This window comes from Fulmarus glacialis, unplaced genomic scaffold (assembly GCF_000690835.1).
Source record: "Fulmarus glacialis isolate BGI_N327 unplaced genomic scaffold, ASM69083v1 scaffold26136, whole genome shotgun sequence".
Classification (NCBI taxonomy): domain Eukaryota; kingdom Metazoa; phylum Chordata; class Aves; order Procellariiformes; family Procellariidae; genus Fulmarus; species Fulmarus glacialis.
In genome coordinates, this window is record NW_009220408.1 from 349 (window position 1) to 18,037 (window position 17,689).

General features: G+C 37.5%; 1 protein-coding gene across 1 annotated transcript; it reads right to left on the reverse strand.

The window, feature by feature from the left end:
* Positions 1-4,641: 4,641 nt before the first annotated feature.
* Positions 4,642-17,659, reverse strand: NDUFV2 (NADH dehydrogenase (ubiquinone) flavoprotein 2, 24kDa). The gene is made up of 8 exons (XM_009580755.1): positions 17,528-17,659; positions 15,766-15,831; positions 11,132-11,194; positions 10,930-11,046; positions 9,103-9,271; positions 6,640-6,749; positions 5,681-5,757; positions 4,642-4,794 (listed from the first exon to the last, which is right to left on the reverse strand). Exons 1-8 carry the CDS (start codon positions 17,657-17,659, stop codon positions 4,701-4,703), a joined length of 828 nt encoding a protein of 275 aa, XP_009579050.1. The 3' UTR covers positions 4,642-4,700.
* Positions 17,660-17,689: the final 30 nt, after the last annotated feature.

The window sequence follows — 17,689 nt, forward strand, 5'->3', positions numbered from 1 at the left end:
TAAAGATAGGTGGGCTGTCAGGTGTCGTATTTTGAGAAGGCAGCTAAACAAAGCTCTTCCATTTGATGTAGTCCTAATTGCCATGCTCAGCCTGCTACTGGATTACTTTCATCCGTTACTGTGTAGAAAGCAAGAATCCTTAATATTTACCTTGCAAGTCAGAAATGTGAATTTTTGAGAATTAAAGGATTGCTTTGATTAAGGCCATCTAATTGTGTGGGCTTACCCTGTATTCTCATCTCCATCATGTTACAGCATGAGTAGGGAGTGGCGTCACAAATCTCAAATACTCCCACCGTGCACATCTTATTGTTGAGGGAAACTTCTCTCATCTGCTTTCAAAATCTTACTGTACAAATGCTGGTACAGATCGTTTGTGTTGTAAAGCAACTGCCTTTAATTTCATTTGATGCTGTTGGCATACCTTGAGTACCGTCAGCTGACCAGGAGCAGGTATGGCAGCACCCGTGACCATGTAACAAATGCAGTTGTGTTCACTTCATATTCTTTCATGTCAGGTTGATTACAGATGCCATCACTTGAGGTGGCACGCAGATTGAAGAGTAGACAGGCTATAGACTGCCAGTGTAAGTGGAGTAAGAACTATTTCCCAAGGCAGAATTATTTTTTCTTCTCACAGCACTATATTGGGACAATACTGATGATTCACCTTCTAAAAAATTACAGGCTACAGGTGTAGTGCAGCGGTGTAATACAGCATTCTCATCCTTGTGCATCAGCACCAGTAGCGTGCAGTTCCAGGGTGTCAGCATGTGTTGGTAGGTGTTCACAACAGCAGCTGAGGTAACAGGGAAAGATGCTCATGAGCAACCCCTTCTACAGCAGATGTTAAGATTTAATAATAATACCTATCAGTAACTAAAAAATAGTGTTCCTTTAAGCCTTTTATGAGAACTACTGTTTGGACTAACAAAAAGCATCAGTCAGTTAATTGCTATCCCTACATGAGTTTCTTCGCCTTGTCTCCAGAAGCCCCTCCCTTTTACAAAGCACAGCTGCAAAATGCCTTGTAGCTGTGGTAGTTCCCTTGATCTGCCCGCCCTAGTGAAACTTCTTGTGTTACCAGCTGTGAGAACTACTGGTCTTAATCAAGGCAAATGTGCGTGGCATCTGGTTGAACTGTGTTATTGCTGAATTCAGTCTAGTAATTGAATGACTGAAAAATCTCAGACTGCAGTACAAAAATCTAAAAATAAGAACTTAGGATTAAGAACTTGCAAAACATCACACTGGTGGAAGCACATGCACTAGCCTTGGGTAGGTAACTGGCAGGTCAGCCAGTAAGCTCGGCTAACATACTGCACAGATGGAACTGAATTTCATTACTGCTTCTTATTTCATGACAGAACACAGTTCCGGGTAACATTTTTCTAGCGGCATGCAGAAGTCATGGAAATCCCTTCCATTACCCAACTTGGAATGCGTCATTGGGTATCCATGGAGTTTCCTATTTCTCCAAACTTTATTCCATCTTTACCAAAGGAAAGAACAACCACCACCCACTCTCTCAGTCCAGTGGATTCTTTGCTTGTCTTCTGCTTCCACATTCTAAATCTCATTTTCTTTCTCAAGATTCTACCTATTTTTCTTAAAATCTTCTCTAGGTAGTCTTTTTTCCCCCTCCCCAGTTAAAGGGCTTTCTTTTTTTCCTTTCACTGTTACATTTGAAGAATTCGTATTGCATGTGAATTCTTTCATTTTTCTGCTCATTCAAGGAGAGGGGCAAACGACCACCGAAAACACAGAATTGGTTCTGTTACTGCTGCATTACCAGTTTAAGGAAATGTATTGGCTGTTGCTGTAGTTAACTCACTTTTCATTTAACTCACCGCCCAGTATTCGCACAGTCCAAGATACTAACTGGTAGACTGAAACTGCAGAATTAGAAGTGTTTAATTATTTGACAAGTCAGTGTCAGCTGCCCAGAACTACTATTAGTAACCCTCTGCTATTGAGGATTGAGAGTAACAGAAATTATATCCTGTTAATATTTATTACCTAAAATATTCAATACTACTAGTAAAAGCAAGCACAAGGAATTATCTGCAGCTATTCAAGAACAGAAAAGAGAACTTGGATACATTAATTCTTACACTATTCTAGAACTCTTCTGTAATGATCACCTTGTTAATCCTCATCACAGTCCTGCATTAGTTATCATTGTGAAAATAATTTTGTATATAGTAAACAACTGTATGTTACAAATATTGCAGAATCTGTATCTTTAGTTGAGATCTTCGAAATGTTCAAATTGGAACAAAACCTGAAATAATGCAAGGTGTGAATTTTTTTCTTTAACCACTTATCTTAATACAATGATTGCCAAACTTTTCTGATATAGAAACTAGGACCATAAAGCCTCATATAATTGATGAATGAAGTGGATGAGAGAGGAGAGTAATGGTTATTTGCTTATTTCTCATCAAATATTTCACAGTACTATAGCTGCCTGACAATATTCAATTTAATTTTAAACAGTGGTGTATCAGATTGGTACCACGCGATAAGGATAATGTAAATTATCCTTTTCTAGTCAAGTGATTGGCAGACTGTTACATGTTGCATCAAAATGACTGACATACTTGTCTGTGGAACTAACACAGATTACTAACACGATCTCTAACAAATGGGGAACTGTTGAGGTCCACTTTCTATTCATGAGACAGACATCAAGATTTTCATGTACAGATGGAATGAATAGGGGAGAAAAGTGGGACAAGGCAACAAATTATCCTGTCCAGCTTTACCAATGGGAGGAGTCTGGCATCCTGGAGCTTTGTTTTTGTACACTTGAACATTTCAAACTTGGCAGGTCTAAAACTGTGTTTCCCTTCAACACAATCCCACCAGCTTCACAGTTACATACAAAAACATGAATAATTGTAGCACGATAGTTCCATAACGCATGCAAAATCCTTATTTATATTCAATGTATACTTTAAAAATAGTTGCCTGCTTTCATACTAGGTTAGAATAAAGTAATCTTACATGAACTGGAATATAGCTTTGTTGTTATAGTCGAGCAAACAGCTTAGTTACAGACTGGTATATAAAAAGGAGTCTGTCTGTGCATCAAAATGTAATATGCTATCTGTCTCACTTCATGTCTCTGCCAGATGCCTGGCCTGCTACAAGGCGTGTGGCTATTACGAACAGTGGAGTGACCTTTCAGAAGACCATTCAGCAACTTCAGAGTACAGATAATACTTCAATCCATTTCTCATATGCACAAGATTTTTTTTCATGCTTATTGGGTGGCTGCCTCACTCATGACTTGTATTTATTTATCAAATTTACTTTTCCATTTGTATGCAATTCAATTACATCATCTTATAAACTTAGTAATGTAGAAGGGATAGCAAGTTTTACATACAAATGATATACATACCTATTTTGCTCTCAGAACTACCAACAGTACACTAGTTGTTTAACAATACAAGGCACTTCAGAGCCTACTGAAATAAAGGTGGGGGAGCATGAACAGACTATGTGAGATAATCGTGATGCAGGGAAATTGTAGATACAAAAATTGCCTCAGAAGAGGGATAATAGTTTCCGGAAGTACTGTTAATCAGAATATCAGAACAAACTAAATATAATATAAAACATAAATAATGCAATTAAGCTCCATCTATCACGTCAATTGTAGTAAGAACGTAAGTTCCACAGCAGATTTTAGAAGAGGCAGACACAATATGGTCTCAGGTGACTGACATGTTCATATTTCCTAATTTACATTGAAATGTATATATGTGTATACATATAAAGTATTTGCCAGATTTTAAAAGCATATGTATCAATATGTGTCAATGTATCAAATGTGTCAATATGCAGTCAATTTTTTAAAAGACTACCTTCAACTTTATGTTTGGAGAAATACCTCCATTTCACACAGATGAGTTCTTAAAAGTATCTGATACACAGCAGTAAGGTCAAAGAAGGATCTGTGAATCAAATAACTAGTTTCATATACTACACTTAGCCATGTATTAAACTGTTCCGGTATATTCTGTCTTCCCCCAACTGCATACCTTGGCTGTATTGAATAAATTTCTACAGGAAGTGGTTTCTTGTTGCTGTTCATTCTTTTAGTAGAGTTATACTGGTATTTGGGGGTTTTTTTTGGTAACGTGATAAAAAGATAGTTTTCACATTTTTCCTGGTCACACAATGGTAGTAAAAAGAATTGGACTCAAGAAGAACCACTTCTTACTGAACCTACCAGATTTTTTACACAACACAGCTTGGATCACCTTTCCTGTTTGTGGTTTTTTTGTTTTTAAATTGCAGTTAAAAGTAACATGCAATGAAGTTGTCAGATAATCTCCTTTCAGTTTGTTTCCTTGAGCATTTGCCAGATTAGTAATTTAGTCAGTTTTGTTGCTTCTTCAAAGAACCTTAGAAAAAGTTCAAAGAATTTTCAGTGACAGATCAAAAGATGCAACTTTCATCTCTCAGTGATCATAAGTGGACTCTTTCAGTGAGTCACTTTACAGTCTACAGAACCACTTTTCTTACAATCTAGAATTATGATTATGCTGTGCAGTAGTTAAAACCATGGTAAGTTAGATACTCTAATTGCTGTTAACTTCATTTTTTAAAAAAGTTCTAGAACATACATAATTTTACTGATATTACTTTATTATTTTCAGACAGTTCATCTTATATTACAAAAATCTTTAGAGGTCAGCTCGAACTCCAAAACCTGGTCCTTTGGGTGGTTCAGTCAGAGAAGTAAGGCCACCAGCTGGCTCACAAGAAAAACGTCCACTCCTGAAAAACGAAAGCAGTTTTATTCATTGCTGGTATTGTTATAAGCTCAGATCCTGTTTAATCACTGGATAGAAGACAGTTACAAATCTGACTTAAGGCTGAAGCCATTCTTTTTCTTTCGTTCTTCCTATTCATCCTTCAGAAATGTGTGATGCCCTTCTTAAATCAAAAGGATTCCAAACTCAAGTAGTGACAAATAGTTTCATAACTGAAATGCAAGATAGGACCACTAGTTTTCTTTTTCACTTGTTTAAAGGTTGGCCAGACAAAAATGATGTTGATCCCAGTAATACCAAAGGCAGTATCCAATTGTATCAGTCATTTTTCTTAAAGATGCTTCCCCGTGTTTGGAAACTAACTGTTTTATTGTTCTTGCATTCAAAAAAATCACTATAGAAACAGTAAGAATAGGTAACACACCCAAGTCAAATTAATTCCTCCGTTCACAAACGTTTGTGTAGTTGGGCTAACGAAGAAAAATGGGAAATAATAGATAAGTTCAAAAATAATAACCCTTTCACAAACTTGTGATCTTTCTGGGTCAAACAACCAACAGGCATTTGTTGATTTACATGATCTAGCCAAAAAAATCCAACAGGTGATATCATTCCCCTATTAGGCACTAAGCCAAATCGGAATTGACATTTTCACATTTTACACTCCTCTAGTCAGTCATTAAGAACATGAAAAGTTCTCTTCTTAGTTCTTTCCAGTTCTTTTTAGCTTTGCATATATAGAAAGGCACTGAATGCATGCCATTCTGTTCAGTAAATTAATTAATGCTTTTTAGCTGTAGGTTGTGAACTCAGATCACTGGAACAGGAATTTAGTTTCTCTAAAGATCAGCCTTCAAGTAGTTGGCCATTATTATGCAAGTATATCATACCTTGGGCCAGGCTTGGGAACTTTGCCAGCCTTTAACTCATCAATTATGTCTTCAATATCTTTGGGTGTCAAGTCTTCCTGTTAAAAAAAAAAAAGACCAGATCATTGACAAAACCAAAAAAAGTCAGCAATTATGCTAATTGCAGCATTCAAAATTCATCAGATAGTGGCTCTTTGGTGTGATCCTAGCATTGGTAATTTTGATCCTGTCCGTTAACACACATACTGGTTCAAAGAATTAGGAAAATTAAAAAGCCTACTGTCATTTTAATGTTAGAATTTTTATTTTACATTTAGTTGCAGAAATTATGTTAAAACGAACGATGTTGATGCGGGTCATGTATAACATGGGTTTGTGTTTTCAGCTTCCTTGGTATATTAGTGAGCTGGATCTGTGTGCCATTGTACCTACTGCAAAATGCTGTGAGCTGTGACAAAATTGTGGTACAGTTCTTAAAAAATTAATCAGACTGTGATAACAAAATAAAATATTTTAAAAGTAAGTTTTTCTAAAAAGCTGGATTCAGTCAATACATTCATTCCTTTGGTCTGATGGCATCCAAGTGAGCCATAATTCTAAAGTCTAAAAGTTCAAAAATAATGTTAAACCGGTCCAAACTTTCCAACAGATTGCTTTGAAGTGCTTTTAAAAGCTTATCAAATACTTATTTAAAAATTCCAGATTTATGGGCAGACCACTATCACAAAAATGCATCACCCCACTTGTATAAAACAAGACATTAACTGAAAGGAAAAATACATGGATACACTGTGATACAGGTGAAGTGTTCTAGGAAGAGGCTTCTTCCTTCAAGAAACTTCCAGATGCTCTAGATTATAAGTTGTCCCTGCCTATAGGAATTTGAAGTAACTGAGCAAAACTTCAGAATCTGAAATGAGTGAAAATACAGGTAACCCAGCAAAAAACTTTAATCTTTTAAAAGGGAATGTAATACTTACATAGTAGTTGTCATTTATTTGTACCATCGGTGCATTTACACAAGCACCTAAACATTCCACTTCTATCAACGTGAAGAGTTTATCAGGTGTTGTTTCCCCAACTTTTATACCTAAACCAATAAAGAGTATTAGGATCAGCAATGGTTACTGAATGAGATTAATAAAGCATGAGTCCAAATACTCCATAGTCTTCTCGCTACTTGTATTTTGGCCTTAAAAACATTTGCATAGTTAAATCCTCTTAAATAAATGTTTCCATTAAACAAAAGATTCTATAAACTCTGAAGTCAGTCTTCAGATATATTTTTGAGACACATGGACAGGTTTACAGGTACGATTTATTGAAAAATAACCATGAAATGACAGTTCTAAGAAACAACAGCTCTACTCAGCAACATTTTTGGTAATCAATACAATAGAATGGAAAAATAGGGAAAACATTGCTTTCATGTGCTGCTATGAAATGCATTAATGTACAGTGCTGAGTACTGAATTCCCAAATTAAACAAGATCCAAGCATTAACATTGTTAGCTACCAATTCATTAACAACTTCCAAGCTGATACACAAAGGCTTATTTCCCGAACAACTCTGTACACATACTTAGCTTCCACGACACATTACCGTTCTAGTGATACAGATACAGACCTTCCCCAGAGGGCAGGTTAGCCAAAATAACACCTCAGAGTCTGATCTCGACAAAATACTCCATGAAAGGAGGAATGCTGAAAAGCAGTCTTCCTCCGTAGTTATTAGAAGGGGGAAAAAACTAGTAAAAGTCTAAGTACGGCCTGTGTCTCAGTAAGAGCTACACAATCATGCCTAATGCTTTGACTTCTCAAGCAAAGAGTTTCAGTTAAAATTAAGCTATCTTTGCAGTAACAAACCAAGACAAATTTCATCTAAATATGCCTTTTCCAGACAACAAAATATATGAAATGCAAGATAATAAGCAGCTGTTCTCCAGCTCTTATCACAGTGGTTCTTAGGAAATGTTAGCACAGCTTGCAACTTCACAGAAGGGGAAGAGTTGTTAGCTGCTGACGTTATCCCCTCTTCTCCCCGTAACCACCCAATAGGGAGGAAACCCAACCCACTCACAAAACCCATGGGTTCTCCTTACATCTCGTATGATGCAGCACTCTCAATCAACTTTTTCCACGGAGAATTCATAAGTTACATTATCATGTTTGCCATCCAGAGGGACCTTGACAGGCCAGAAAGGTGGGCCCGTGCGAACCTCGTGAAGTTCAACAAGGCCAAGTGCAAGGTCCTGCACCTTGGTCAGGGCAATCCCAAACATGGATACAGGCTGGGCAATGAGTGGATTGAGAGCAGCCCTGCAGAGAAGGACTTGGGGGTACTGGTGGATGAAAAACTGAATATGAGCCGGCAATGTGCGCACATATCCCAGAAAGCCAATCACATCCTGGGCTGCGTAAAAAGAAGTGTGGCCAGCAGGTTGAGGGAGGTGATTCTTCCCCTCTACTCCGCTCTCATGAGACCCCACCTGAAGTACTGCATCCAGTAGCTCTGGGGGCCCCAGCATAAGACAGACATGGACCTGCTCCAGCAGGTCAAGAGGAGGGCCACAAAGATGATCAGAGGGCTGGAACACGTCCCCTGTGAGGACAGGCTGAGAGAGTTGGGGTTCTTCAGCCTAGAGAAGAGAAGGCTCCAGGGAGACCTTACAGCAGCCTACCCGTACTTAAAGGGGGCCTACAGGAAAGATGGGGAGGGGCTTTATCAGGGAGTGTAGTGATAGGATGAGGGTATACTGAAAGAGTACCTCCTGAAAGAGGACACATTTAGATTAGGTATTAGGAAGGCTCTTCACTGTGAGGGTGTTGAGACACTAGGACAGATTGCCCAGAGAAGTTGTGGATGCCCCCTCCCTGGAAGTCTTCAAGGCCAGGTTGGATGGTCTTTGAGCAACCTGGTCTAGTGAAAGATGTCCCTGCCCATGGCAGGGGGGTTGGAACTAGATGATCTTTAAGGTTTCTTCCAACCCAAACCATTCTATGATTCTATCATCTTTCTTAATAAAAAAAAAAACCCTCACAAACAACTTTCATATAGCATATACCTTAAAAATCCTACTTTGCGTATAAAAAAGTGCCGTAGCATTCAGAATCCTCTCCTATATATGGGATAAGGCTTACTTTCTCAGTCCAAGGGTCATATTAGAATAATGAATTTGCTGGCAAATTGCCTTTAAAACCACTTTAAGACCACTAAATGGCACTCCAGACAATGGCGTTTTCTGCTCTACTGTATGAAATCTTCAAAAATAAAGAATAAATGCCAAATCTGAAGTTTGAAGTATTTAGTGCCTATTCTCCAATGATTTCACTCTGTATTTTCAACTATTGCTCTATTCCCACCACATGAAAAATTTTACTTCAGTATCATTAAACAAAGGTAAAAAAAATTACTAGTAGTATATTACAAATTTGCGTCATACCAAGTTTCTTCTTAATGGCTTCTAAAATGCTATCAGAGTCTCGCAGCATGCAAGGTGTGGTAGTGCAGACCTGAATATGGTATTTCCCAACAGGTCTGCGATTATACATTGTATAGAAGGTTGCTACTTCATACACTCTCATGGGAGGCATTTCTAAAATTTCAGCAACCTGTAACAAGGGGAAAACAGACACTACATTGAATTCTTACAGGGCATCAGTAAATGCATTTAACAAACCATTTCAATAAAGTCACCTGTTCTCTGTCTGCAGTAACAGCTAAATAAGAGGGAGGGGATGGGTATCAAAGCATAGCTGTATTCAAGTACCAAGACAAGACACCTGAGTTACTCTGATTGGAGTCACCCGGCTCGAGCACAAACTCCACTAAGCCATGGATTAGCATAGCAAGGAGCTCAAGTCAGTTCCCTCCTCCAGCATCTAACATCATACACAAGCTAGATGTGAGGAGTCAGCTGGGTTCCAGCTTTCATTGTCAGTTCCAGCTCATATTCCACTTCTGCTCTTCTGCCGTATGAATGAACGAACTTGTACACCTCTGCCCACGCTAACTCACGTAAGCCTTTTGGTAAGGGAACACTCACAGGCTGGTACCACGCTCACCTAATTCAGATACAGCAGGTCTGTCTCAGGTTCTGTGACACGCTAGGGCTGGCCTTAGAAACGCCACTGCTACATCTGCAGATTGGCGTCACAGAAACGCCACTGCTACATCTGCAGATTGGCGTCACAGCTAATAAATAGAGAGTGAAGCTCGATCTCCATGGAGCCACTTCTGGTGTAAGTATCCCTGACCTCATTAACCTGGAACCCTGGCGCAGGTTGAGAACTGGCTCTGTTTTCAAAAGTGTAACTGTTTTATGTTCCAGTCTCTACAGCAGGCAAATAACAAACCACAGAAAATATCTGTTCAGTTAAAAATCTTAAGATGGTTTTAAATATAATATGAATCCGAAAGCTAAGAGTAAATAAACGAATACTTTTCCCATTCAGTATTAATGGCAATTTGAGGCTTTATGCTACACTGTAGAAACAGTAGCAAACCTAAGTTGCCCTTTTCTAAATATACCCTTAACTCCTCCTGTAATGCTCAGAATCCTCACTTAGCGTATCTTGATTGAATTTAACTTTCCACTTTAAAACTGATGATGTGCCAGGTTGTAACACAAAATACGGTAAGATTTATTCATATGAATATAAACCAGAATTTTTTATTTCTTAGTATTTGATTACTGTCATGCAACGTATCACTTTGGAGCAGTGTAGTTGCTTGCTTATTTTGAAACAATTTTAATAAATAATTAGTAAGTCTTCCGGACACTTGCTGTGAGGTGTTATAAAACACTCATGACATACTACACTAACACTGCTTTGCAGAAGTCTTTACAGGCCTAGAGATTAAGTACAATGCTGGCAATGTGTGTAGTGCCACTAACCTGAGGAGAAAAAACCCACCATTGTTATCTTTTTTCTTTCCTCAAATTCAGCAGTGAACAAAATTTTTCAAGTTTCTGTTCCTACTTCCAGGATGATTCTGGGAAAAGAGCCTATCTAAATAAGGCTCATGTAATTTTTGTTTTGTTCTGTCTGTAGTTTCTAGCAATGGGCAATGTAATGGGTTGCATAAACAACAGAGCCCAGAGTTCCCCGGGTTAGTTTTCCCTTTTATTTTTTAAAATGTAGTGTCAGAGGGAATTCTCACAATCCTGTGCCACATGTACGCTTTGATAAATAAATGCTAATACTCTAGTGAGATATTTAAAGAAAACAGTAAAATTATGCTTGAAAGATAATTAAGTACTAAATACCTTGTTCATAGCCGATATGGGCAACCATCCATGCTGTCTTTGGGCCAAATCTAGTACTGCCATGACAGCTGCAGACTTGTGTCCCCCTGGATAGTTGTTTATGATTGCTTCTATTCGCTTTTTAAAGCGAAAGAGGGAAAAAAAAATATCAGTACTGATCTAAAGACAAAGTCTGTGTATGTAACCTTTTTTGTCTGCATACCTTTTGGTTTTCAGGTGTGAACTCAAATGGAGTATCTGGATTATTTTCAGGACTATCTCTGTGCTTCAGGAAAAGAAAAAGAAAACGTAAAAATAGGGTTGTCAGGAAATTATTCAGGACAGATTTACTGTTGTAAAATATTTTCTCATTAGACAGTTACAGTTGAGTTGCTTGAATAAAACCGATACATCCCAGATAAAAACTTCATAGTACTCAGTCATAAATGATTAAATATCTCTGGGAAAGTTATCAAAAATATTGGTAATTATTTCATCACTCTTAAAAAGAATTACTTATTCCTGTTATTTCCTATTCAAAAATTATTTCTTGAGGAATATGGTGTTGTTATCAAAATATACATTTTTTTAACACTGTTAATACAGATTGGCAATTATATTCATACTCATCACAAGTAGACTAGGAGTCCTCTGGTTAATACTTTAATAAACAACAAGGGACTAAAACAACAGCCCAATTTTTCTTTTCCCATGAGACATTAACTATAAAAATTTAAAAATTCATCAAGAAGCTTGCTATATAACTGAAGTGTCTGCACATTCAAAGACATTATTAACCCATTTTACCCTATTATTTTGATTTGTAATGATTTCAACATTTTAATTTTAGATATAATTCTGAATCAGAGTGGAAGAAGCAGAATTTTGAATTAATATTTCCAAAATAAGGTATTCTATCATCTTATTTTTAAGGTGGTCTTCCAGGGAAACATAAAATTTAAATTAGTTCTTCTATTTTCAGACAATAGAAATTTGGAAGTCTTGAAGAAAGTGACATTTCCCTATAATAAAACCTTAGTTCAGATGAAAATCCTTATCCACCAAATAAACTTCCTGCACAAAATTTTCAGTTATCTCTAAGCAGCTCATTTATGGTATCCTTGAAATATTCATAGCTAAGTTTAATTCCAAGCTTTACACAGTTTTCAAATTGAGAAAGTTTCAAATTAAATGGAAAGTTTGGGGAAGAATGCAAGCTATACGTGAGGCTTGATGTTAAAAGTAATCCACAACCAGCGAATAATAAAAGCTTTAAAAGTATATTTAGGAGAAAGAAACCCACTCCACTGACTTTCACTTTGATCGTTTTCTCAAGTAACCTGGGGTGATTTTGCAGTTTCCACACTGCGTTATTAAGCAGCAAAGGATTTAATGAAAAATCTTAACACTGCAAGATACTTACATACTGAAAGACTGTCATCAGTGGAGAACTTAAAACATGTATGGTCCATAGCTATTCCTGGATTCAGAAATTTTAATATGGAAAGATCAAAAGGCCAAATACTTAACTTCAATTACATCTGTTTGTCTAGCGAGAGATTCGCTTTGCTTATCCTGTCCATATCCTGGAGCAGACAGTACTACTGCCACCATCAATTTGAGAGCATGTACCCTTACCACAGTTTCAAGTCAAATATAAAAGTACAGTCTATATCTACTTCTTCACCAAGGATGACTTTCCCCTAATAACAGGAATTACAGAAAGATAACCGATTCCCTTTGAACACACTAATTTCATTAAGTATGAATTTATTACTTATTGAGTGGTCTACAAGATAATATAAAACAGATAATATAAACCAGCTTTTAGGAACACAATTGCCACTATTTCAAATTGACCCTTCCAGATAAAGGATTTGACTCCTCATATGTAGTGTTGGTGAGGGTTTTCTACCAATTTCAATGAAAATATTCCAAAGAGGCTAATGGAGGAAAAACTGATTGGAAATACTTTTAATTTTTTTCCCTTACAGACCTGTTCTATGTCTTAGCTGCACAGATCAAATCCATGATAAAAGAAACCAATATATTAAGGCTTCCTCCATACACAAACTAAGTACAAACAATTATGTCTGTACCAACTACAGCAATTTGTTGAAAAGCAAGGTCAAACTCCATCCACACATTTTTCCTGATTCCCTTCTTGTGCTCCCCAATTTCCTGAAGTCTTACACAATATGTTTTCATTCCATGCGTAGCTTGACTGTATCACGTTTGTACTGCAGCATTCCGCCTAACCTACTTAAAGGTGTAAACAGCTGCACTGTGAAGGCCTACCCAAGCCACACTGTTCCCACAGATGGGACTCTCCCATGGAAGGTACTAAGGCTGCTGAATGTTCATCTCACATTCTTTTTGCTACACCAACCTGGGACATTTTATTATTCTTTTTCAGTGATCTAATCATCTTTCTTGACACAGAGAATTATTAAAGAGTGCTGAAGAATTACAACAGAATAACTAGAATAATTTAGCTTTCATGTATACTGCAAAAAAGTTGGCCTGGAACTTGACCAATGCCCTGTGGTAAACACCAGTCCAAAACACTGCAAACCAAAATGAGAGAACTGTGTGGTCTGCAGGGGAAAAGATGTTTAGAGCAACAACCTGTTAAGAGTCTGTATCAAATCAGCAATGAAAAGAAATTTATTACTTCCCCTCCAAGGGGAAAGTACCCTACATTGACTATTCCAGCAGAACTCAAGATATAAAACTCTCCTAAATTAAGAATGGTGGAAGTGCTCTCAGACCCAAGTATTTCACTGACGATCTTCACAAGCAACTAAAACTATAATATAGCAATTATCTAACCTTCTGTTCTGAACCCCTGCGCAGCCCTATGACAAAGCCCACATCAGGGCAATTGATGTGTTAAGGAAACTCAGTTCATGTGTTGAAAACCACAAAATAGAAGAGTTAAGTTTTAGCTGTTAAGGAGGCTAAAGACAGGTAAAAGTCAAAGACACAGAAGGCATGTTTAAGGAAAAAAAGGTAACTATTGTAAATAAAAGTATCTTTGAAATCAGGCCTTCCCTAGCCATCAGAAATATGATTTGGAGCAGCTCAACAGGTTAGAGTTTCTCCCAGGTAAGCCCACTATTTCTCCACAAGCAGTTTTTAACAACCTTTGACCTTCATCTGCGTGTAATATTCCAGAAAACTAAGACTTTTTTTAATGTTGGGTTTTTTCCTCTAGAGAAATCTGGGGGGAAAAAAGTCCCATTTTCTGAACAATCAGAAAATACAAACACCTAGTGTAGATTAAAATAATGCTCAAGTTAGCAGGACAAGTTTTCCTTCAAATGTGCTGTGTTAAATAACATCTGAAATTTGCTCTGAAGGTTTTTAGTTGTAGTTAGGTCAAACAATTACACACACACACAGTGACATCAAACTGTCTTCTTCCCATAGCCTTTTACTTCATGGAAGAACAAATATTACCCTATTAAAAAAAACAAACAAACAAACAACAAAAACCAAAAACACACACACAAACCCCCACAAAAACAATTTCCTATGCTCTTCTAGCAAAAGTTCTGTTGCGGAATAAAAATAAAAGAAGTCAATGATGCTATTAAATAAGCAGCTGCAAATCATAAGTAGCTAACTAAAACACACAACTTTACTTTTCTACTTCCCTTTCTTTATTTTCAGGCTCCTCCCTCCCTCAAATAATTTAAACAATTACATAAATCTTGAAAAATGCCTGGAGAATTTATAAAACTATCTAGCTTCATATGCCAGGCACCAACATCCATTAAGGTGCCAAAGACACCTTCTGCCTGTCTTCACCAACCTCAAACTACACTCAAAGTTTCCTAAGTTGTCAGCCTACACTGTTTCCTCTACTCCTTGAATACAGCTCTCACTCTGTAAATCATCAATGCCTGCTCAGGTTTCTGGAAAAGTATACAAAGCATGTACTGTAATCCCATTAGCTTCATCTTATGAGAAAAGCTGTAGAGACAGCTGCAGAAAGGCAACAACAACAACAAAAATCTGTCCAAAAATGCTGAGCACCTGCTTTCAACAAAGTGGTCAATTCTCTAGTAAAGTGCTGATTTCTACTGAATGTTGGAAAAATGCCAGATTATTCAGCTGTTAGACTGCAGACTAGATAAAGCTCTGAATGGAGCAGAATGGGATAGAATACACCTCTCGGAGATGCTTCAGGTTCTCTTCAGAGGTAAACAGACAACACATCTGCTTTACACATTTAAATTTGAGGGCTTTTTCTTTTTTGCAATCACTATTACTAATTACATATATTATGATAATGCCTAATGGCCTCAATTATGAGTCATTATGCAACATGCTATATCACACATAATATAAGAACTGCACTTTTCAACTCCTAGTAGACAGGGCTAGACCTGGACCTAAGGGTGATTCTGCAGCAAATTTCAGAAATCAAGAAATTGAGCCTGCAAAAAGTTTAATGAGCTTCAATTACAAACTCAATTAACTCCAATAAAAAAAGGAAACAAGAACTGTTTTATAATGAAATAAAGTTTAAGCAAAGTCTCATCTGCAATCACGGCCAAATGCTGCTGATATCATCTGCAATCGCACACAAACGCTGCTAATATCACCATACTATTAACAAGAGTTTTCACTATATACAGAAAGAAACACAAGGCCAAAAACTAAAATAAAACCTTTTGCTACTCCATCACAACTCTAATAAAAAGCTCTACTGAAAAAACGCTTCTTTGTAAATGCCAGCAGGCTTCTATAGCAAAATTCTGCCCACCAGAAGCTTTTAGGCAGGTTAAAAAAGCATATGCCAAACTCTTCTTACACATCCCCCTTACAGTAAGGTAGAAAATTACTTACCACAAATAAGGCTCCTCCACTGGCATTGCACACTGCTGTTCTATGTAAGCATCGGATTTGTCTTATCTACAAACGAAATAAAGTAGATAGTATTAATAGTTAATAATTCACATACTGTTAGTGGCTGCTTTCAGAACCAGCTTGATTTCTATCTAATTGTAAGCCATTAATTCCACTGTCATCACTGATAATTTATATTAATTCAAGAAAAGCCTGTACTATTAGGAGAGCAAATCTCTCAACTCACCTTGACCATTTCAGACAATGTAGAAGGATTTAACGTCAAACAGATAATACTCTGCCACAGCTTAATTTAAGTGCCTTGAATACAAATTCTCATCAAACTTTTCATTAAGAATTCCAGTTTGTGACTTTATATATGTGCTTTAAATTTAAAGTTTGCAGAAACTACCATTACAGCTGAGGTTCTTCTCTAGTAAGCATTTACATGCTGCTGCAACTTTTATGTAACTGAACAGTGAGATCAGGCATAAGAGGACAAACGTAAAGTAAACACAAACCTGAAATATCAACAGAACACAGACCCATATGCAAGTTCTGTTCAGCTATTCTCTGTAGTCTCTGTCTGGATCCATCATGCCAAAACAGATCAACATTTCTAGATTCTGGCCAGTATTACTAATATCATTTGATAATATTACCTTGTCATAAGTAATCATTTTATAACAATTTAATTTAATGTTAATTTTGTACTAATTTTTATATTGAATTCTAGATCACTTTTGAGATTTCTTAAAGTAGAAGTATAGCATATTAACAAAAAAACCCCCACAACCCTCCTTAACTACTTAATTTCTGTTACCATATAAAATTTGTGGGATCAGCATCAAACTAGCAAAAATACAGTCACAGGGTCAGATCTGAAATCCAAGCCTAAGTACCAAGGAACTACATTACCTGCTCTTCCGTAAGAGCAACCTGATCAGATCAATCTTTGCAGCAGCAGATCATGTAGTTTCACCTGCAATATAGTTTCACACAATGGCTGCAATCTCTCCCTGTCATATGATCAGTCCTTCCAGGAAGCACTGGATTTACTACGCAGTTATGTCTATTATGTTGTATGCATCCATTTCCTCTTCGCTCTCCACTTCGGGCTCATCTGAAAGCAGCAGCCAGGAAAGCAATTCATCTGCCACTCTGTGTCAGAGGCCAAAATGAACTCTGGGATACATAGATAACTCTGTGGACTGCAGATCGTTCCTGAGTGCCACCTTTTCCAGGAGACTCTCGGTCTACTGTCTTTGTGAACTGACATGAAGCACATCAAATGAACTGCACTGGCATGCTAATTTGAGTCCTCTCAGTCAGCCAGACAGCATATAAAATTCAAGCAAAAGTCTTACACTTCAGAGCATGCAAATACAACCGAAATTCTGCAGACAATGCTGAAAGGGGCATATAAATGAGGATGTGATGCTCTGGTGTAAATCACACTAAATGCTAAGTAAATATAACACACATGCAGTGTTCCTTCAAAAGGAAGCGCTTCAGATGAAAACCCTTTATTCTATCCAAAGATATTGTTCTGTTTTCAAGAACCACACCTGTAAATTCCAGACCTGAAGAAGAGATAGCATGAGCAGCCGTTTTTTGCACTGGCCTAAAGGATTTCAATTGGTGTGAAGAGTTGACTCAGGACTGAGAAACAAATTAAGAGGCTTCCTTCCAATGGTTACCCTTACGTACGTAGGCAAGTCGGAAATTTTATTTCCACTTGGGAAGCTTCCCAATAACCTACAATAAGCACCAAGCAGTTACTGCTGGAGCCTTTTTCACTCGATGCAGGCACTGCAACTCTACAGCCAGCCAGGTAACTCCAGCAAGCCCCGGGGCCCCGAGGGCGAGGGAGATGCCCGGTAGCGACGCCCATCCGCCGTCTGCGCCGGGCCCTTCTTCCCCG

Excerpts from the sequence above, each read along its gene's own strand:
- NDUFV2 (XM_009580755.1), bottom strand. The coding sequence starts at position 17,659 with ATGGGCGTCGCTACCGGGCATCTCCCTCGCCCTCGGGGCCCCGGGGCT. Across the intron at positions 15,832-17,527 it reads GTAACTGCTTGGTGCTTATT|ATAAGACAAATCCGATGCTT; the intron begins GTAGGTTATTGG and ends TTTCGTTTGTAG. Across the intron at positions 6,750-9,102 it reads AGCCATTAAGAAGAAACTTG|GTATAAAAGTTGGGGAAACA; the intron begins GTATGACGCAAA and ends TTATTGGTTTAG.